The 23,575-nt window shown below is 40.1% G+C and overlaps 1 protein-coding gene across 14 annotated transcripts in view; it reads right to left on the bottom strand.

Annotated features, from left to right (window-relative positions):
- Window positions 1-23,575, bottom strand: part of TTLL5 (tubulin tyrosine ligase like 5) — a 161,499-nt gene that overhangs the window by 18,618 nt on the left and 119,306 nt on the right. For 7 of the 14 annotated variants that reach the window (XM_058162389.1, XM_058162391.1, XM_058162396.1 and 4 more), the window contains 2 exons: window positions 18,745-18,968; window positions 5,231-5,316 (listed from right to left, as the gene is read on the bottom strand). In XM_058162389.1, coding sequence (XP_058018372.1) covers window positions 5,231-5,316; window positions 18,745-18,968 — 310 coding nt within the window. Of the gene's footprint in view, window positions 1-4,284; window positions 4,575-5,230; window positions 5,317-18,744; window positions 18,969-23,575 lie in introns of those variants that run through there. The other 7 variants (XR_009152625.1, XR_009152624.1, XM_058162398.1 and 4 more) reach the window with 3 other exon arrangements.

The raw sequence follows: 23,575 nt of genomic DNA, 5'->3' as shown, positions 1-23,575 counted from the left end.
ACTGTATGTATCATAATTTTTGCATACCTAGTTCTGATACATTTTTTTATTAATGAATTTGTTTTATATCACTTTTTATTATCATTGTCATAATCAGTGTAAAGTCTTGCAAGCTGCCTGGTACAGAAGCAATATAAACAAAAAAGGGCAAAAATGATAAAAATTTGATGAAGAAATACTTAAGCAAAGACTGAATACATATTTATCCATATGATAAATTTCTTCAAATTGATATGATAAAATTCTTCAAATTTCTAGGTTCTCTCATATCGCAAGATCTAAAATGGACAGCCAACATCAAAAACATCATTAAAAATGTACAGCAAAGAATGTTCTTTCTGCGCCAACTCAGTAAGCTCAAACTGCCCAAGGAGCTGCTGATTCAGTTCTACAGAGGAATTATTGAGTCTGTCATTTGCACCTCTATAACTGTCTGGTTCGGTTCTGCAACTCAACAAGAAAAACACAGACTTCAGAGGATAATTAGAACTGCAGAAAAAATAATTGCTACCAACCTGCCTTCCATTGAGGACCTGTATACTGCACGAATCAAGAAGAGGGCCGTGAAAATATTTACAGACTCCTCGCATCCTGGACATAAACTGTTTCAACTCCTACCCTCAAAACGACGCTATAGAGCACTGCACACCAGAACAACTAGACACAAGAACACTTTTTTCCCGAAGGCCATCACTCTGCTAAACAAATAATTCCATCAACACTGTCAAACTATTTACTGAATCTGCACTACTATTAATCGTTTCATAGTTCCCATCACCAATCTCTTTCCATTTATGACTGTATGACTATAACTTGTTGCTGGCAATCCTTATGATTTATATTGACCATCAATTGTGTTGTAAATGTTGTACCTTGATGAACGTTATCTTTTCTTTTATGTACACTGAGAGCATATGCACCAAGACAAATTCCTTGTGTGTCCAATCACACTTGGCCAATAAAAAAATAAAAATTCTATGATTTCATTTGAATTCCTGTACCAAACAAAGGATTAGATTAAATCCATATATTTTCAACTCTATGATTTTTCATGTTCAAGATCTTCAGTAGTGGGGAAGGGTCAATAAATGTAATCCATTTTTAAAAACTGAAGATTAACACCAAATGAATGCAATGCTTAAATAAAAAAATAATCAATTTAGTCAAGTGATTTTGCTGCGTTGATCAATTATATTGTAGCCTTAATCTAGATATCATATGTATTGCATGCGCATATATATATATGCAATAAATAAATATATACATACTGTTTATTTCTATTAATTACCATTTGCCATTTTTAATGAAGCGTTGTTGAACATAGTTTTGTTCCATCAATGAAATATTTTGCCAAATATTTATGTTTCAATTTAAAATAATAATAATGTAAATTGTAAGATAATAAATATGCCTATTGTAATCTGTAACATTATATAAAAGAGCATTCTCAAAACTCAGGAAAATTAACTTTTGAAAGATTCTATTCTATTCAGTGACAATTCATTTTGTGTAGACTAAAATTAATTTTGCACAAAGGTTCCACTGAAACAAGTGTATTTAATGTCCCTGGCTTTTGTTATTTCAATTGCAAAATAGAAAGTGGGAAGGTGAGTTTAATTCTTTCCTCCCACATTACTGTGCAGAAGAAAGTCTGTCTCCCAAATGGCATTTGCCTATCAGGCTGGGAGTTTCCACCGATATCTTGCAACAGCACTATTTGCATTTCCCCCCCTCTATATATCCCCCTGAATGTGTATGTCTTTGACTGTACAAGTATATACTTGTCAACTGAATATAATGATTCATATATAAGATAAAGTAGGTTTTAATTTATGAATGGTTGAACCACAACAAATCTGTTGATTTATTAAACCTGGAATCATTAAGAAAGGAAATGGAATGTACTACTGACTCAATAGCAATGTCCTTATATAACTCTAAGATTGACTGATTGATGAGATTTAAAGACCAAGCACCTCCACAATGATCCTGGCAGCTGACACTAAAAAAAAACCCAATTTGTGTCCAGACAATAATGCTCCTTATAACAAAAAACATAACTAGCAGGGGGTTCCACAAGCACCTTGCTCCAAGGCTTGGGAGAATATTTTTTTAAAGACTTCTGAAATTATCATGAGATTGGGAACCAATCAGAAGGGAGATGATGGTGGAAATATCATTGCCGAGAGCAGATGCGAAACTCTTCTTGACTCCTTATAGATAGCATTGTTTGATAGATGGCCATGCTACTATATAAGTCTACCTCTGGAATGTCTTCAAACCTCAATAATATCATAAATCTGAAAAGAACAGACAAGAGGGAAAGAGCAGATTCCTCTGAGGAAAAACTACATTGATTGGGGGTCTTTTAACCCTAGAGAGAAGATGGTAGTCATTCTAAGGATAAAGAGCCCATGTGGCATTGTGTTTAAGATATTGGACTAGAAGCGACATCCAATTCTAACCTCTCAGCCACGGAAACTCACTGGATGACTTTGAATTCTCTCTCAGCCTAACTACTTTAAAAAGTGTTTAATAATTGTGGGGGAAAATAGGAGGGAGTGTTATGCCATCTTAAGCTCTTGAACAAAAGGCAAGATATAAATCAAATATATACATAAAATTTAAAATACGAATACAGACATATCTTTGTTTCATTCCTTTGGAGGTTGGAACAGGCATAGTCAATTCTCCTTTGTTCATTCATGTAATCTGCAATAGTGGTGACATTATTCAGTATCATCATTAGTCAAAGAAGGTGATGATTGGTGAAATAACCTGTCAATTTTTGCCACAGTGTCTCTCAAAGAAATTGAGTTAAATGCCACTTTCAAGTCTACAAAGGAAGAATAGGGAGAGCCTCCTGATAGGTGTACTTCACTGGCAACTGAGAATTTTTTTCCTAGGTTCATCCAGTGAACTTTTGATAAAGATATTTCACAAACTATTTGCTGATTAGGCACATTAAACTGTTTGGATGATAATTGGCTGTGCTAATCCTAGCATTTTTTTTTAAATGGAACTATTATAAAGTTCTTTAGGAATCTGCAGTGATTACCACTCTGGTGAATGGGTTCAAAACAAATGGTGGAACATATAAATGACTGAATCAACAAGTGTCCACCATACACTAACAGTTATTGAACCCCATTTGTGATGTAATTATTCCACATGAATGAAAAATTCTCAAACAGTATGGGCCATTAACAGTTACTCTAATGTAGGAGTTCCCAACTCCTGGTTTGTGACCAACTACTGGGCCATGGCCCATTTGAAACCGGGCCATGCTAGCGGTGGGCAAGAGTGCATGCATGCGCAGCTTACGTGATCGGTGGGCGTGCTCGCAAAGCTCCATTAGCATGAGCAGCGGATGCATATGCTCATGCATGAAGCTTCATTTGCAGAAGCCCGCCACTTGCACAAGCTCACGCATGTGCCTGCCGCTCACACAGAACCATCCCTCCTCCCCCTGTGCCGGTCCACCAAGCCAGAAAGGTTGGCAATCGCTGCTCTACTAACAATGTAATTTCTCTATTGGGGCATATTCACAAGAAGGTATTTTGCAGTGTAATACCTCACTTCCATAAATTCAAACTAAAACTAAGGCTGGGTTATCTGAGGTACTCTTTGATGAAGAACTATTTCAAAGTTAAGGCAACATGTACAATTGATTATAGTAAGATAGTGAACAAAAACGGGTATGATATTAATGCCATTGCTTCTCTGTAGGACAAATTACTATCAGCAAGTAAAAACTGCAGGGATTTTTATTGTGATTGATTATTTCACTCCCTGACTTAAGGACAGAATGCCTTTCTAAAAGGAAATGTACCCTTATGTTCATGTTCTTACCACAAAAGATTAATGTGTCACTAAGAAAATTACAGAATATCCTGGATTCATCCTGAAACCTTAGTCATTATATAAACATACTAAAAACTGCTTGTAATATCAGTGATAAATATTAATTTTCTTTAATTTTCAATATGCCAATTTAAGGCGCTTGAAATTACCAATGTAAAAGTCTACCTAGGGCATAAAAAGGGTATGGCTGAAAACAAAGATAACAAAGAGAAACTTAGGTATTATTTAAAGTTGTTATCTATCTTCCATTATTACAAACTCAGACTTATGAAAAATCTGTGTCCCCCCCCTTTTAATCTTTACTTTCCTGATTAAAACTTGAGGTTCTGGCTGCTTACCTCAGAAGTCTATAGTAGAAAAACAGACAAATCTTATTTCCTTCTTACAGTACTCAACACTAGGAAATAGCATGTTATGAACAGACTTCTGGCATCCATTTACTATGCTAGTCTCTCCCTTTCACCAAAACTCCATTTCATGAGATTTTTGCAGATAGATCTTTCCCCTTTTTTTCTTAGCATAACTATTAAAATTACAGTGTTACCAAAGGAAAATTTGGGGAAAACAGAGGTGCCTATTGTTACCTTAGGCTGGCCCTCCCTCCTCTGGCCTTTTCTTTCTTTGCCCTAAAATTGTGTCAATGGCTCGGGTTCGGCTGTACAAAGGTCTAGCTCTGGCGAATATAATCTGAGGGCCAGCTTCCAAGAGACCTGGAAAACGGAAAAAATGGCTTAGCCTAAAGGAGGTCCCTTGACTATTTTATTTTATTTCGCACTGAAGCCTTTCTTCTTAACTTAAGAACATCCCAAGAAAATTGGTATCATGAGAAACCAAACATGAACACATTTGCTAATATGGCAGAAATACACAAAAATGAAAGCTAATTTTAAAGTGTCCACTGGTATTGGTCCTTTTCATGTGTGAAAAAGATAGTTCCAACTCTAAAATGAATCCAGTACAAGCAAATGTGAAACCAATGTTTGCTTTAAAAAACAGAATGGTCATTGGAAACAGAGGGAAAGAAACCTCCATAGCAAAATAAGTGTGCATTATAAGATGCTACAGCTCTTTCTGATGAATGTGAGATACAATCATCCTTTTTCTCTGGCCTAGATATATTTTTCCTCCATTAACCATTTCTCTTTTCACCATTTCTAGATTTTTCATTTAAAATGTCATAGCAAGGCACCTTTCCGACTGTTCAGAAGTAAACAAGCTTTTCTTGGTATTTCTGGTTGCATCAAGGAGATTTTATCTGATACTAGTAAACGAATTATAGGATAAATAAAGACGGATGGTACTGCAAAAGTGAAATAAAAGGCAGCATTTAAATGAATTAGTGATAGCAGAGTCTTAGTTCACTCACCTGTGGAGTTTGCAAGTGGCTCACAGGATGCAGCACTGTTAAGGCTATTCTGGAATCCATTCAGCTGCCTTTCTGTAGAGGTTATCCTGCCAGACAAAACACTGAATTAGAAGGCAGCACTGAAAAAATATCATCTGAGGGGGAAAGTCACTCTAACGTTCTGAGACAAAAACATCAACCTTTTTCCAGACCATTTTTCCATGTAATAAATGCGTAGCTGTTAGAAATGTTAGAGTCTGCCTTCCACCAGGTCAAGTTATTTTTTCCATTTAGCCCCCTACCGTCTAGTTGGCATCAGTTCTCTAGAGGCTTTGGGGGAGGGAGTTCTTGTTTGCTGCCTTTTTTCTCATGGAATTTATGTTATACAGATGAAGCATTTTGCTCATTTCATATCAGAGAAAAAACCTGAAAATGTTCAGTGCTATGAAGTACAAAGGTAGCATTTTTGTTTATCGGTTTATACCTCACCTTTATTACTTTTACAAATAGCTCAAGGCACCAAACATATCCAACACACCTTCCTCCCACTGGCCCAAATGACTGGCCCAATATTATTGCTTATATTTAGTTTAGGCACCAATTCAGGAAAGAAGCACCTATTATAATAGCTCCTAGGCTATGGGTGCCTATAAAATTTGCATGGATATAATCTAGAAATGTTTACCTTAATTAAAAGAACTTAAATTTTTATTGCTAAGGAAAGAAATATTCCTATGCAACATGCTCATTATAAGGCTATCAAAAGCTGTAGAAGTTAGAGAAAAACTCTTGAGCACCTTTTAGTCTCCAGATGTCAATATCCAAATTTCTTGGGAATGGCTCTATTGGTAAATTGGTTGGGGAATTCTGGTAAATAAAAACCCACATGTTTTTCCCCAAGGACACCCAGATTGGGGAAAACTGATGTTTAAAAATATATACAAGGTGGGTAATCACAATAACCACTTGCAGTTTTGGTGAGTTGTATAACTCCCTAAATTAGACTAGACTAGACTAGACTAGTCTTGACTAGACTAGACTAGTCTTGACTAGACTAGACTAGACTAGACTAGACTAGACTAGACTAGACTAGACTAGACTAGACTAGACTAGACTAGAATTCTTTATTGACCAAGTGTGATTGGACACACAAGGAATTTGTCTTGGTGCATACGCTCTTGGAGTACATAAAAGAAAAAATACATTCGTCAAGAATCATAAGGTATAACACTTAATCATAGTCATGGGGAACAAATAAGCAATCAAATCATATTAGGAAACAGTCATTATAAATCTTAAGCATACCAGCAACAAGGTTACAGGCATACAGTCATAAGTGGGAGGAGATGGGTGATAGGAACAATGAGAAGATTAATAGTAATGCAGACTTAGTAACTACTTTGACAGTCTTGAGGGAATTATTTGTTTAGCAGAGTGATGGCGTTCGGGAAAAATCTGTTCTTGTGTCTAGTTGTTCTGGTGTGCAGTGCTCTATAAATAAGAAGTAATCAAACCCTGGAAGCCAGAAGTACACATTAAAAATGGCTTCTAGTCCTGTAGAACTTCTGAGGGAATTTGAGAGGCAAACAGATAACTTAAGCAAAAGACTGGGTCAAGAAATAGCTAATTTAATTTACCGTATCTTAAGTCTTTTTATTAGTTTTCCCTATTTCCTCAAATACATACTCCTTTTAATTTTCTTTTACCTGAATGGCTAGTTGTTTCAGATCATTTTTCTGTTATTTAGTTTTATACACATATTACATCTGAGTTGTCCTTTGAAGAGTAAAACTGTTCCTAATGAACTACCATGATTAGAAAACATTAGAAAGTGGCTGAAAACCTATCAAATACAGCCATCTGCTGCAAAGTTACAAATCAATCCAGGCAGCAATCTTAACTTTTCACAATGAAAAAGATGCTTTGCAAGGACTGTTTCACCCTATTTTGCACAAACTACACATACACATACTTATATAATCTGGAAACAGAGGAGTACAACAGTGTTCTTCAATTCATCTGTGCTATAACATCAATATGATTGACTTCAATCCCAAAGAAACATAAAAAGCTGTAGTAGCTGCTTTCATATGAAATGGAGAGATACATCTAAACCACATCATTCTGAGCCATGCCAATCAATTATTTAAATCATCTAGTAGTGTCTTAAATCCTAAACAATATCCAAATATAATATCTAATATTTCCTATTTACACATATAAGTTCTTCCACTTTGATAGACTTGGTTAAGAGAAAAAAGAGATAAAGAAATTGTTTTTAGAAAGAAGAAATTTGTCTTAACATATGAAATAAACAAAGACTTTAATGCTATTTTGTCTTTCGTTTTGTTTTTTTTTGAACTTTGAATCCTGTGTGATATTTGACTCTTAGCATTAATATCTCTTATAATTGTCTATACGGTTCCTCAAAGTAACATGAAGAGATCCTAGTTGTTGCTGCTGATACAATAATCAAAACAATGAAACCTGGTTTTTAAAAATTCCCAAAGGATGTATTGATTTCTTCATCATTTATAAACTCTCATACAAGGTTAAAAGTCCTGGTATGTCCTTCCCTAGGCAGAAGGAAGCTCCTGTTCCTACACCGGTACTGAAAAAGCAAAACAAATGCTATATGTCAAAATTAGAGGGTGAAAAATTGTTAATAATGTAACTGGAAAAGAGACAAATTATTCTTACAAATAAATGGAGAGGCTAGTAAAAGGACTTTCTCCTTAGCTCTTAAGTGACTGGCAAGAAAAGTAGTTCAATAGAAGAAATAATCTGTACCTCAGAATAGAACTACGGAGTTCTTGTTTTTAATATATGAAAACTTCAGTGAGACTATTATATATATAAGACATATAGTGTATATGTCTTATTGTTGGGGTTATTATGCTGACGTTCTAAAGCAGGGGTGTCAAACTCTAGGCTTGGGGGCCAGATCCAGTCTGTGGGGTGCTTAGATCCGGCCTGCGGGGCCGCCCTGAAAAGAACAAAGGATTGGCCCGTGGTGCCTCTGCCAGCGAAAACGGGCTCCCAATCTCCATTTTCGGCTGGCAGAGGGTTACAGGATGCCATCCCAGCTGAAAATGGAGATTGAGAGCCTGTTTTCGCTGGCAGAGGCACCCCTGACACAAGTGATGTCAAGCTGTCCACACCCACCCTGGCCATGCCCATCCTGCCCCCTAGGTCAACCGCAACCCTGATGTGGCCCTCAATGAAATTGAGTTTTACACCCCTCTTCTAAAGCATATACCAGAAGTGGTATATAAATCGAAGTGCTAGTGGTATATGCACAAAGATGGGACAATTTGACATTACCCACAATGGAGGAATGGATAGTGAATATGATGGAACTTGCTGAAATAGCTAGTCTGACAGCTTTGCTCACAGAAAATTTATTATCCAAATTTAATGCTGACTGAAAAATCTTTTAGAGACTTTTTGAGTGAAACAAAAAAAAATGAAATTATGACATATGGTTTTAATGATTAGAAAAAATAGATAATAAAAAATGCAATACTTCACGTAGTAGAGTACGAGGATAATTTACACTTATATCAATAACAGCTAAAAAGAAAATCAGAAGCTATTTCTTTATTTTTTTATGGAGTTTGGATTTTCTTTTTTCTCTCCTTTTCCTCTACAGTAGTGTAATGTTAGTTTAGTTTTAATGTTAGTAGTGTAGTGTTAGTTCTTGCTAGTTTTCATCATTTTTTTTAAAAAAAAATAACCATAAACATATAAAAGAAATCTTGGTGGAATTCAAAATCAAGCTGCAAATAGAAACAAAAAAAATTTGTTCTAAATGGCTGAAGAATGGAAAAACCATGGTCTCAAACCATTCAGGAAATACTTTCTTCTGAAGTGTTTTGAGCCAGTGGAAATCTCTCCTGTATGCAGAATGCAGAAAACTTGATTTCTATTTTCCTCTTTTGAATCTGTTTTTTAGTTAAGAAATATAGAAGGATACATAAATCAATGAATCAGATCCCATAAAGAATTTTTGTGGAATCAAACTCAGTTTTGTGGGAATATATTAGGAGCCCCAATCTCTATACACTATTGGAAGAAATATCGATCTGGGTTAAGTTCCAAGTGGGAAGAAAGACACTGGAAACATGGAGGCTATTCGGAAGGATGATTTTAATGGTGAAGCAGAACCACCAAGCACGTGTGATTCTGGGTAGTTGACCACATGGAAGAGAGAGAAAAAAAGAGATTTATACCTCTTGGGCTTTGAATTTGAGCTTCCTGTTCCTGTAGCAAGGGATCCTATAGGAACCAATCCTATTGGTTGCAGTCAGCCTCCCATGGGGCTGTGCAGTCATAGCTGAAGTTGTCTGTGTCCCAGGCTTAGTTGAATCTTGCTGGGTGACACAATGAAGGGCAATTTCCTATTATGGTTGAATGGCTTTGCCCTGAAGGATAATCCCATTATCCTGGAGCTGAGGTCTTTTGTTTTGTAGATAGACTGGCCCAGTCTTTTGTCTCGTAGATAAGCTGGCACCAAAATATCTGTGGGGGGCAGGGAGCTGGGATCTCTTATTTCTGTTTCCTTTAAGATTTTTATTTCTCTTTTAGGAGAAATATTCTGCCTTTTTAATATTTCCTAGAATATTTCATTCTTCTACAGGAGGGGTGGGTGCTAACTCTCTACAATACCTCACATGGAAATCACTATGTAATTCTATAAATGACCAAGAGAGACTTGGAAACTACTATATCCTGACAAATAGCTCAGAAAGTATGTCTAGAATGACTTCTGGTACCCTCTGATAATTAGACCGTGTTCTGAAATTGTGTTCTTTGTTCTGAAAAATTGTTTTTTTCCCAAAGTGTCTTCCTTCTTCCCTCTTTTGTGCATTTTTGAAGCCAAGCTTTTTCCAGCTTTCCCACACTCTTGCATGTCACAGAGTAGAAACCACAAAAACACAGTTAAATAAAGTCTGTCCAGGGAGCTGCAAATCTATCTCAAGAAGATAAACATACTCTTTGCCAATAAGTGAGTACAGCACACCGGCATCTTCAATTATACATCTTATTGCTTAGCAAGCACCAGAACCCACTGAAATGGCTTGTCACCTGAACTGACACATACATTCCTCTTCCCAACAGAGGAAAAAAATCACCCATCAATTTGATTGGAATGTCCACTTGCCAAAGTTACCAAGTAGTTATCAAATTTGTCTGAAAGAGGACTCAAAGTATGTTGATTAGCAGCTTAATTTATCTCAAAGATCATGATGGCTAAGAAAATTTTAGCATAGCTGACCAGAAAAGGCCCATTGATTTAAAACAAAGATTGACTGGCTGATAAGCTAGGCATAAATCCAGGACAGATGCCTCCCATTAAATATGTATATATAATAAGGCCAAAGGTCTTCTGGCAGTGGCTGGTGACCCAATTCTTTAACAGTGTGAATCAACAGTGTGAATCAAAGAAAGTGTTGAATGAGAGAAGTTGATTTCCCCCAGAAGGGATTGGTATCATTCTACATCAGCTAAAATATAAGGCCATAAATCAAAGAAATTAATTTTGAACATAACAAAATATTTCAATAAGGAAAGATACTTTTTTAACCCAAAATGGAAGTTTGAAATCCTAAAAATGATACAGTAATCCAGCGGGCAAAAATGGAAGTGATGAGTGAAAAGCAGAAACAGTTGCAATGTTCATCCTAACAATAAAATCCATTCTTTGTGTACTGTGAAAGACACTGACTATAACAAAGATTCTATAGTTAAAATAATTTGATGATGCCCTCTGGCAGGGCTCAGAGGATTTCTTACACGGGATTTTTTTAAATGTTCTAAACAGGTGTGATGAAGCAAGTGTGAGAAACCACAGTGAAGAAATTCTTTATTATCAACCCAGTAATAAACATGCTTGGATAAAATTAATTTTGAGGGGATTAGTTGCCTGATCACTGATACACTGATACACTGAAACATCAGGACCATCCATGTTTTGGCAACTTATTTTCTATAGAAAATAAAATGGACTTGCTTATTGGCGATTAGGAACTTTTACTCACTTTTCCCATGTCAATAAGGGCCTCTTGTGGCTCAGGCTGTTATGACAGTCTGTTATTAACACAGCTGCTTGCAATTACTGCAGGTTCTAGTCCCAACAGGCCCAAGGTTGACTCAGCCTTCCATCCTTTATAAGGTAGGTAAAATGAGGACCCAGATTGTTGGGGGCAATAAGTTGACTTTGTATATAAATATACAAATAGGATGAAGACTATTGCTAACATAGTGTAAGCTGCCCTGAGTCTTCGGAGCAGGGCGGGATATAAATGTAAATAAAAAAATATATATCAACATCAACAACTGCATTATAAGCAACTGCATTATAAGCATTGCAAGGCATACAGTGAGGAAACACATACATATACGGTATGCAACTTCCATAAAGTTCATCCAGTATCCTGAGTTTGAAATGATATTCTGAATACCTGTCCATCAATCACAAAGATCTCTTATATTTGTCAAAATGTCAAAGTGTCAAGGAACTGATCAAATACTGGACTTGATACAGATAATTCCAGATATTGCCCATCTGTGCAATATCCTTAATATATTTAATATATAGTTTAATATATTAATATATACTAACTAGCTATAAGATAGCAACCATTTTGTGGCTGGTACACACATTCCGGTGTGGGTTTTTTTTCAGCCTCAAAGGGCTTGATGCCACAAGGGGCTTGATAGTGATATAGTATCTCCTGTTGCGTAACCAAGAACTTTTTGTTTTTTGTTGAGAGAGTTGGAAATTTATATTGAAAATAGCCACTGTAGCCACAAATAGCCACAATAGCCACAAAATTTCCAACTTTGGAAAGGCATAATTGAGTATAGTATTCTATGTAAGATGAACAAAGCATGAAGCTAGTGGGTCACTGTTATCCATCCAGGCTGTACTGTCAAAATGTTTGAAGCTAATATTTAATTAGTGAACTATTAGCACATGGATAGTTTAGATAAGAAGCATAATGTTTCATATTTACTGCTTATTTGAATGGTGTGCATACATGTGCTTTCCTCTAGGTATTACATGTAGATACGTGTATTTCACCTAATCCACAAGCAGGTGTAAGTGATATATCCTTTTATTTCTCTCTTCTCTATTCAAAATCTACTGGTTAAGTGTATAGAATAGTTTAATATCCTCCCTCAATATCAAAGCCAATTTTTGTCCTCTCAAGCCTTTGGTGTCCTGATCTCTTCCTATTATGTATTTGTTGCCTATTACCAAGAATTGTTTCAGAATTAATAATTAATTAAAACTTAATTTTAAAGATGAAGGTGTTCTCAAGTGAAGCTTTACTCTTAGAAACTACTGTACATGGATATAACCACATGGTTTTCCACTGGTTTCTTATTGAATTTCTTGTCTGTTATTTAATGTTCTTTCAATTTCCAATCCTACAAACATAGACCTGACCCTGCTTAGTTTACAAGCCTTCAGAGAAAGTTGGCCTAGAGCCATCACTTACTGACATTAGGGCAAAAACAAGCAGACAAAGATCTATAACAAGCTTAACATCTCCAAAGATGAAGGCACAATTTACAATAAACTTAGGGAGGCATCTGTTTAAAGAGAATTTTAAAAGGCTGACACTATTTAGTCCAGGGAAAAAAACAAGACCATTAGATAGTCCTAGCTTCACAAGTGCCCTGTTAAGCAACTATCTGAAGTTATGACAGTGCTGAAACAGTAACTTTACAACTGGTTCTCACACTTAGGGCCATTACACCATCACCCTGGTCACGTGAACGAGATTTGGGCACTTTGCAACTGGTGAATGTTTACGACTGTTGAAGAATCCCATGGTCACGTGATCATCATTTGCATGCTCAGCAGCTGGCTTCCAACAAGAGGAGCGGCAGTTAAAATCGCAAGTCACAAAATCATGTGATATCTCACTTAATGACCATGGTGATTTGCTTAAGACTACAACAGAATTGAGATGATAACTCCCTCACAATTACATATCTTGCTTAATCACCACATCACTTAGTAATAGACTTGCTGGTCCAAATTGTGTGGTCATTAAACAAAGACTACCTGTAACAACTGAACGTAAAAGAAAATAAGTGAGATTTCACTTTAGTTTAGTTTAGTTTAGTTTTATTAGATTTTTATACCGCCCTTCTCCCGAAGGACTCAGGGCGGTGTACAGCCGGACTAAAATACAGAGTATATACAATTAAAAGAAATTAAAAGAAACTATTAATAAATGGCCAATAATTTAAAAATTTAAAAAATTTACAAATGTTTAAAATCTCTAAAACCCCAATTTAAAATCACTATTTATGCCAGTCCTGCTTGAATAAATAAGTATGTTTTTAGCTCACGACGGAAGGTCCGAAGATCAGGAACTTGACGTAAGCCAGGGGGGAGTTCGTTCCAGAGCGTCGGTGCTCCCACAGAGAAGGCCCTACCCCTGGGAGCCGCCAGCCGACATTGTTTGGCGGACGGCACCCTGAGAAGGCCCTCTCTGTGAGAGCGTCTGGTCGATGGGAGGCATACGGTAACAGCAGGCGGTCTCGTAAGTACCGGGTCCTAAGCCATGGAGCGCTTTAAAGGTGGTAACCAGGATCTTGAAGCGCACCGAAGACCACAGGAAGCCAGTGCAAACTACGGAGCAGAGGTGTTACGTGGGAGCCTCGGCGGCTCCCATTACCACTCGCGCAGCTGCATTCTGGACTAACTGCAGCCTCCGGGTGCACCTCAAGGGCAGCCCCATGTAGGGAGCATTGCAATAATCCAGCCGAGGCGTAACCAGGCGTGAGTGACCGTGCATAAGGCATCCCGGTCAAGGAAGGGCGCAACTGGCGAACCAAGCGAACTTGGTAAAAGCCCTCCTGGTGACGGCTGCCAGATGTTCCTCAAGGACAGCCGGCCATCCAGGAGGGCGCCCAAGTTGCGAACCACCTCCTTTGGGGCCACTAACTCGCCCCAACAGTCAGCTGCGGATGCAGCTGACTGTACCGGGTGCCGGAATCCACAGCCACTCCGTCTTGGAGGATTGAGCTTGAGTCTGTTTCTCCCCATCCAGACCCGTCGGCTTCCAGGCACCGGGACAGCACTTGACCGCCGTTGGGGTGGTCCGGGGTGGAAAAGTACAGCTGAGTGTCATCAGCGTACAGATGATAACTCACCCGAACCCACTGATGACCTCACCCAGCGGCTTCATGTAGATGTTGAACAGGGTAGGCGAGAGAATCGACCCTGGGGTACCCCACAAGTGAGCCCCCCCGAGGCCGACCTCTGCCCCCCTGTCAACACCGACTGCGACCGGTCAGAGAGATAGGAGGAGAACCACCGATAAACGGTGCCTCCCACTCCCAATCCCTCCAACCGGCGCAGCAGGATACCATGGTCGATGGTATCAAAAGCCGCTGAAAGATCTAATAGGACCAAGGCAGAGGAACAGCCCTGTCCCTGGCCCTCCAGAGGTCATCCACCAACGCGACCAAAGCCGTCTCCGTGCTATAACCGGGCGGAAGCCGGACTGGAGCAGGTCTAGATAGACAGCTTCCTCCAGGTGCCGGGAAGCTGCCATGCACCCACCCTCTATACAACCTGCGTAAAGAAGGGAAGGTTGGAGACTGGACGATAATTTCCCAAAATAGCTGGGTCCAGGGAAGGCTTCTTCAGGAGAGGTCTCACCACCGCCTCCTTCAAGGCGGCGGGGAAAACCCCTTCAGCTAAAGAAGCATTTATAATCCCCTGGAACCAGCCTCGTGTCACTTCCTGAGCAGCCAGTACTAACCAGGAAGGACACGGGTCCAGTAAACACGTGGTCGCATGCAACCTCCCCAGCAACCTGTCCACGGCCTCGGAGCCACAGAATCAAACTCATCCCAAATAACCTCAACAAGACGAGTCTCTGTCACCTCAGCTGAATCATCGCAATCATGGTCCAAACCATCACGAAGCTGAACGATTTTATCGTATAGATAACCGTTAAACTCCTCGGCTCGACCCTGCAAGGGGTCATCCCGCCCCTCTTGTTGAAGGAGGGAACGGGTCACCCGAAACAGGGCGGCCGGGCGGTTATCTGCCGACGCAATGAGGGTGGAAGCGTGGGCGTTCGCCTCCCTCATTGCCACTAGGTAAGTCCTGGTAAAGGACCTCACTAGTGTCCGATCAGCCTCGGACCTGCTGGACCTCCAAACACTCTCTAGGCGTCTTCTCCGGCGTTTCATCTCTCTCAGCTCCCCGGAGAACCAGGAGCCAATTGAGATCTGCGCCGGGTCAGAGGCCGCAAAGGCACGACACGGTCCAAAGCCCCAGCCGGCCCGATCCCAAGCCGCAACTAGTTCTTCAGTCGTGCCGTGGGTAAGATCCTCAGGAAACGCCCAAGCTCCGTCAGAAACCTCTCCGGGTCCATCAGGCGCCTGGGACGGAACCAACGCATCGGCTCCGTCTCCCTGCGGTGGTGAGCAGCGGTTCGAAAGTCTAGGCGAAGGAGAAATGATCCGACCATGACAATGGTTCTTTCACTATATCTCCTAATTCCAGATCATTAACCCACTGACCAGAGATAAAAATCAAGTCTAGCGTGCCTCCCCCGATGTGTGTAGGGCCATCAGTTACTTGAATCAGGTCCAAGGCCGTCATGGAGGCCTGGAACTCCTGAACCACTGTTGATGACAAGCCGGCCGATGGCAAGTTGAAATCTCCCAAGACCAAAAGTCTGGGGATCTCAACCGCCACGCCAGCAAGCACCTCCAGTAGCTCAGGTAGGGCTGTAGTCACGCAGCAAGGAGCCAGGTACGTGATCAACAACCCCATCTGATTACGATGGCCCCACTTCACAAGGAGGATTCACAGCCAGCTATCTGAGGAACAGTGGACTCCCTTGGCTCCAGACTCTCTCTAATCACAACCGCCACCCCGCCACCCCTACCCTGGGCCTCGGCTGATGGAATGCACAGAAACCCGGCGGGCACAGTTCTACCAGGGTACACCCCTTCTGTGCCCAACCAGGTCTCTGTAATGCCCATAAGGTCCGCGGACTCCCCTGAATCAGATCGCAAATCAGGGGCCTTATTAACCACGGACCGGGCATTGCAGAGCATCAGCCGAGGCCCGAGCTCTGAGGATCTTGACCATCCGGGAGCAGTAGGGACTGGGGGCGGAGCACGTGATCGCCTTTAAACATCGACCACGTGCTCCCAAAGAACGACACGCCCCTGCCTCCGCCATATCTGCCCCTCCCACTTACCGTACAGATGGAATGATATTCTCTGCTCTGTTCAAACCCCTCCCTCCTGTCTTGGACCAGCTAAAATAATGTCGTGAGCGCTAGGACTGGACATACCCTCCCGACGGGTTTCCCCATCACCCGCCTTGCCCTCCCCTTTAAAATTCCCTATTTAAAAATCCCCAAAGGCTCTTCCTCGACGCATGCCACCTCTGTGGGTCCCAAAACCCGTCATTGAGGCCGGCCCTTGGTAGTGCAGAGGCCATTCCTGCGAGGCGGGGCACCTGCAGGCAGAGGAGTTCATGTGCGGAGTATCGCATGTTGAAAAGTAGAGACAGCGAGAAAGTCATTTCCTCAGAATGGACAAGGCAAGAATAGCTGGTCCAACCAATGGGAGGCCCTTTGTCCGATGGAAAGTCAAAGTCAAAATAGGCCAACACCCATATGGCAAGAAGGTGAGGCGCCATCGTCCCCAACCATCGCTGGCACTGTCAATTCCCGGAAAGGGAAACCCCGACAGCTCTTACAAAACCGGTGGAATCCCTCCCCACCTCTTCAGACAAGGCGGGGAGTTCAAAACCCGTCAAGCAACAATGACCCAGCAAGGAGCATAGTATATGGGATCGAGAGGCGCCGTTCTCAAAGCTCACCCCAGCGGCCTTATGTCCATGCAGCGGTCTCGTCAAACTTCCGACACCGATGATGAGGGTGGGCGTAGATGTAAACTCAGCAGACCAGGCGCCGATAGACAAGCGGGCGGGGCCGTGTCCTTCCACCCGTCACCCCAACAGCCCGCGCCATGGCCGCCACCATCTGCAGACTCCCAACAGGCCCGGTCTTCGTGTCCACCACCTCCGCGGACACAAACCTCAGCAGCCCAAACATCCGGGCTGCTGGGAAGATGGAACCGTCCGGTGCCAAGGACGCCAGTATGTCCAAAGACGTCCAAATCAGGAAGCAGCAGGTCGCCAGCAGGCCACAGGCCGGAAGACAGCCGCCCGCTATTTTCACGGGCCGCTGTTTTCCCGGGCCGAAAAACAGGCCGAAAAACAGCCGTCCGACCACAGACCGCCTGCAGCAGGCCGTTCGCAGCAGGCCGCGCGCCAAACGGAAGGGCCGCTCGCCGCTCGCCGCATCGCCCCCCCCCTGCCCGTTCTCCGCAGCCGCTCACCCGAGAGGTCCAGAAACCCTCCTACGGCTGCTGGGGTGACAATCCAGCGGGTCAGGGGGTATAGGCGGCTCGGCGAGTCTCAGGAAGCCTCCATTCTCAGGTGAAATGTCCCTCGCTGTCTCCCGACTCAGCCGCGAGCCTCCATTCCCCACGCATGCGCAGAGCATCTTTAATAAAATGGGTAACAAATTTATCAGATAGTAGTAACTTAGAGTCATGCAACTGAAGTAACTTAAAAGTTAAGTAAGTACATAATACATACATAATTAAACACAACTATAGTTAATACCTTTCAGAAACGGGACCGCCTGCTGTTACCGAATACCTCCCACCGACCTGTATGCTCGCACAGAGAGGGACTCCTTAGGGTGCCGTCCGCCAAGCAATGTCGGCTGGCGGCCCCCAGGGGAAGGGCCTTCTCTGTGGGGGCTCCCACCCTTTGGAACGAACTTCCCCCTGGTCTTCGACAATTGCCGGACCTTCGGACTTTCCGCCGAGAGTTGAAGACCTATTTGTTTGTTTGCGCAGGACTAGCATAGGATTTTAATAGGATTTTAATTAGTTTTAACGTTTTAATATTTTATAAATTGGGGTTTTATTTTTAATTGTTTTAATTCGGCCATTTGTATAATAAGTTTTTTAATCATGTTTTTATGTGTATTTTGCTGTTGTTTTATTATGGCTGTAAACCGCCCTGAGTCCTTCGGGAGAAGGGCGGTATAAAAATTTAATTAATAAATAAATAAATAAATAAATAAATAAATAAATAAATAAACAAATAAACAAATAAACAAATAAATAAATAAATAAATAAATAAATAAATAAATAGAAAGCAATTATTACAATATGTAAAGAAATCTGCAAAGTACAAATGAACAATGTACAAAAGCATGAAGCATCTATAAATTAATAGATCTGGTTGTTATAAGATGCAAAGGTAATAAAAAATCCACCGTATTCAGGAAATAAACCATATTATTAAAATCCTGTAGGGCAAATCCCAGATCTAATTGTACTCCTTAGATCAGTGTAGAAACTTTCTTATATCCACAAGAAGAAATCAGGGACACTTGCAAGTTAACCTTTATTCATCTAAAATTTCAGGACTACTTCTGATTGAGGAATACAAACTTACTTGGATATTCTCTGAGATGCTACTTTCCTGATATTGACTGGGGGCTTAGGGACCAAATGTGAAGATGCACTCTGGGATGACATCACTTTGTGCAGACTAGATGCATTCTGGGCTTCAGAAATGGAACCTGATGCTCTGCGGCTACAAGTATTAGATGACAAGGCCGTAGAACTGAGACTGGATGCAGAACTGATATTTGATGGTGGGAAGCTGGCAAACAAAGCCTAATAGAAAAGAAAGGGGTGGGGGGAGGAATAGAATTTAATTTTTAGGATTAAAAGAACTACTCAAATGTTTAGCTTTCTAATAGGATATTTCCTCTTCTGAAAATAACAAAATCATTGTTTTGTACAATACTAATTTCACATTTCATTATATAATGGAGAAATGGTTGGATTTGTAACCCTCCTGTTGTAGATGCCTGGCTTAGCTCTATGTTCCTTTCTGCAAGCTCTGAGCAAGTAGCTCTGTCACCCAGTGGGAAGAGTCAACAAAGCAACGTTTAACAGCATAATTGTCAGAGGCTAAGGAAAGGTCAGAACTGTTTTTCTTGGGGGTAGCAGATATCAAAAAATCTTTTCTTTGTTTGTTTGGTTTTCTGGCTGCTGTGTGCTCCAATCAGCATACAGGGACTGAGAATTTTACACTGACCCAGTCTTGGATTCACCTTCAAAGAAATCTACCCTGCTGTGGTCCCTTATAACAGATGCTGAGAAGACAGGAGAAGTCACTGGGGGCGGGGTTGAGAGAGACAGCAACGATTAAAAGTTTTGATTACAGAGAAAAGATTGACTAGGGTAAATATCACAGCAAACACAAACTAAACTGAACTAAAAACATTAATCAGACATGAATCAGCTGTAATTTGAGATGGAAGACAAAGGAAATTCAGACAAATCTCCCTAGCAATAGTTTAAAAGCCAAAAAATCTGTATTGTTTTCTTAAGTGGAGAACATTCATTATTTTACAATATTAGAAAACCAGAAAAATCAGAAACTTGTTGATGACTGAAGTAATGCATTTTCTCACAGACAATCCTGTATGACAAAATAAGCATCTCAAGGTCAGCAAATATAAACTTTGTCTAGCATAGAAAAGTGCAATTAATACATCTGAAGGAATCGGTGAGAGCTGTTAAATGTAGAGTGAGCCAAATAATACGTACACAACAGCATGAATTGTGTCGTATTCAATATAAACATTTCCAACAAGCATTAGCATTTCTATAGGGCTGCTTGCATGGTTTTAAATTCCATTATTTCCCATGTGAAAAGTATTCTAGGCCTTATTATTCAGATGTACACACTAGAAACAGACTTAGTTATGGAACAAAATTTCAAAAGAACATATGATCCTACTAGCTAGAATGGATTTTCCCAACAATCAGTAAATGCTATTTGTGAAATATTAGCTCAATACAATTTCAGTTGAATTTAAGCCACAAAGAATACAGCCATTAGTTTTATTTAACATCAGTTTTTTAAGGGTTGTTTTAATTGTGATGTATTTCTGTCTGTATTTTATTTGCCTGTTCACCGCCCTGAGTCCTTCGGGAGAAGGGCGGTATACAAATTAAAATATTAATATTATTATTATTATTATTATTATTATTATTATTATTATTATTATTGTTGTTGTTGTTGTTGTTGTTGTTGTTGTTGTTGTTGTTGTTGTTGTTATTATTTCAGATATTCAAATAATGTATTAGGGCTTATATATACAGTATTCTTTTTGAAATACTGTTAGTTTTCCATTATAGCAATGTTTCTGATTTGACAACAGTCAAACTTTTCTCTCACATTTTATGAGTCAAGATAACCACAATCAAAGCTTAAATTCATATAAAGAACAATTATTTTTATAAATTTATCTAATTTATGTGTCCGCTTGTCTCATAAGCAAGTGACTTTGAGTTAGTTATGTAGAACAACAATAAATATCTCTTATCTTTGTCATTAACAAATATTAAAACATTTAAAACTATGAAAACAGCTAAAGCAAGAATAATAGACAAAGGGATGTTAATAGTAACATGAGCACCTCACTAGTTCATGCATTCCCTGCTGTTTACCAGGTTGTGAGGGACTTTTAGAAGCTTAGAAGCAATGAAAGTACACTTACTTTGGGCGGGGCAAGGAGAGAGATTCCACAGCCCAGGGCCACTGAGGAAAAGGCCTACTGCCTAGGGGCCACCAAATATACTTCCTTAGATGACTGATTCCATAACATGCCCAGTCTGTTAAATCTGGTAGATGAAATTGGGCAATGATGGTCCCTCAAATAACCCAGTCCACGTCATGTAGGGATTTAATGGTCAACACCGATACCTTGAATTGGATCTAAAAACAAACTGGTAACCAATGTAGCTTGTGCTGCAGAAAACTACAAAAACACATAACTGGTCACACTGTTGCATCTTCCACCAGCTGAAGAACTCCTCAAGGGCAGTCCCATGTAGAGTGCCACTCACTAGTCCAACCAGAAGGTGATCATGGCATGAGTGATCATGATTAAGGCCACTTGATCCAGGAATAGATGCAACTGATGCATAATATACTACTTGCTCATGAATCCTTGAGGACCTTCAGATTGCACACAGTACTGGTTTCGGGCAGTTCAACTCCATCTAGCACCTCAGCGTTATAATCCTAGAATCAGAGGACCTCAAAACCCCAAGCCACTCAGTCTTGCCAGGATTCAGTTGAAGCCTCTTGTTTCCCATCAAGACACTTTCAGCCTCCAGACACTGGGATAAGACAACCATAGCATTGCTTAATTTGCCAAGAGCACAGATGTACAGTCCAGTATTACCAACATACTGATATACTGTACTTCACTGTCTAGCAATGGATAAGATTACCCAGCGGTCTCATGTAGACGTTAAACAGAAGACGGGAGAGCACCAATCACTGTGAAACTCCAGAGTGGGGGGCCGGGGGCAGAATCTTTCCTCCCCGATCACCATGGCCTGGAATTGACTCCAGAGAAAGGAAATGAACCAGCACAAACTCATGCTGCTCACCCCTAATCCTCCAAGCTGATCCAGAAAGATACCACGTCAATACTATAGAAAGCCACCAAGGGGTCAAGTAAGGCAAGGATCCCATCCATGCCAGAGATCACCCAAAAGTGTTACTAATGCAAGTGTTATTAATGCTTTTGAAGTGAGAAATGAAAATTAAAATGAAAAAGGTAGAAGAAATTCCCTACCTTCTTGACAAAATAAAAAGAGGATGACCTATGTACACTGTAATACGAGGTACCTCACTCAATAGTAGTAACTGTGAGAGGGATCTTGGAGTCCTAGTGGACAATCATTTAAATATGAACCAGCAGTGTGTTGCAGCTGCCAAAAAAACCAACACAGTTCTAAGCTGCATAAACAGAGGGATAGAATCAAGATATAATGCCTTGGTAAAGCCACACTTAGAATACTGCATCCAATTTTGGTCACCACAATGTAAAAAAGATGTTGAGAGTCTAGAAAGAGTGCAGAGAAGAGCAACAAAGATGATTAGGGGACTGGAGGCTAAAACATATGAAGAATGGTTGCAGGAACTCGGTATGCCTACTTTAATGAAAAGAAGGGCTAGGGGTGACATGATAGCAGTGTTCCAATATATCAGGGGTTCCCACAAAGAAGAGGGAGTCAAGCTGTTTTCCAAAGCACCTGAGGGCAGGACAAGAAGCAGTGGGTGGAAACTAATCAAGGAGAGAAGCAACCTAGAACTAAGGAGAAATTTTCTGACAGTTAGAACAGCTAATCAGTGGAACATCTTGCCTCCGGAAGTTGTGAATGCTCCAACACTGGAAACACAGGAAGTCACATAGACCTTAGGCCAAATAAGACAATTAATTTCTTTAGTGTTTTCTAACACATCATCTTAATCAATGAAATCAAGCCAACACATTTGCCTAGGCCACATTTTTCTACAGTTTCAATCAGTCAAAGACTGCTTAAGGGAGGAAAGGAAGACCTATCAAATTAGTGTTAGGCAAATTAAATCAAGATATTAAACCCAGAAACAGAATCTGTATTTTTTTTAAAAAAAAGAATGCTTCTTTATTTATGTTGGAAGAAATTGTTTTCTTCAAGAATGATTGATTCTAGGTTGAAAATAGTGCTATGCGATTGTTTTAACAGCAGATATGTAAGTTACAAACTACCACACATACATACAAGCATTTCAAAGCCAGAACAAACCCTGCTTATACTCAAGAAATATTCACAAAGTTGCATGTGTGTATGCGCACCAATTTTATGAAATATGTCCAAATGATTAATCTAATTTAGTAGTTTGGCACAAGCCAATAAGAGGCAACTTCTACCACACTCTTCTGAGCAAGTAATCTTTAAAATGTCTGTTAGAATAGATAAATATAAGGAAACATAGCAGTTTGCACAATGTTGGGTTCTATGATTTATTCAAGAAATGGTCGTGAAAAAGTCCAAACCACAATTTACACAAATAAGAGCTCATAATATGCTATACCATTCAATATAATGAAATACCAAAAAACAAATAAAATAAAAAATCATCAACAACAAAACTCTCTAGCATTCAGGGAGCAGGAAAAGAACTGAAAATCTCATTTCCTATCATCATGTGAACAGAAATATAATTGTCCGTGTATTCCAAAGCGAAAACCATGTACAGGATTTTGATTCTCTTGCTAAAGAAAAGTCTCTGGTCTTTGACATCTCATTTTGTAAAGAGGACTCGATGTTGATTCGGAAGTAGACAGAATAGGTCTACAAATTGTTTGAACTTTCCAATATCTCTGTGGAAATAACTGGAATTATTATTCGGGAAAGAGAATTAGCATCTT

This window comes from Ahaetulla prasina, chromosome 1 (genome assembly GCF_028640845.1).
Source record: "Ahaetulla prasina isolate Xishuangbanna chromosome 1, ASM2864084v1, whole genome shotgun sequence".
NCBI lineage: Eukaryota > Metazoa > Chordata > Lepidosauria > Squamata > Colubridae > Ahaetulla > Ahaetulla prasina.
This window is presented reverse-complemented; position numbering and strand designations above follow the sequence as displayed.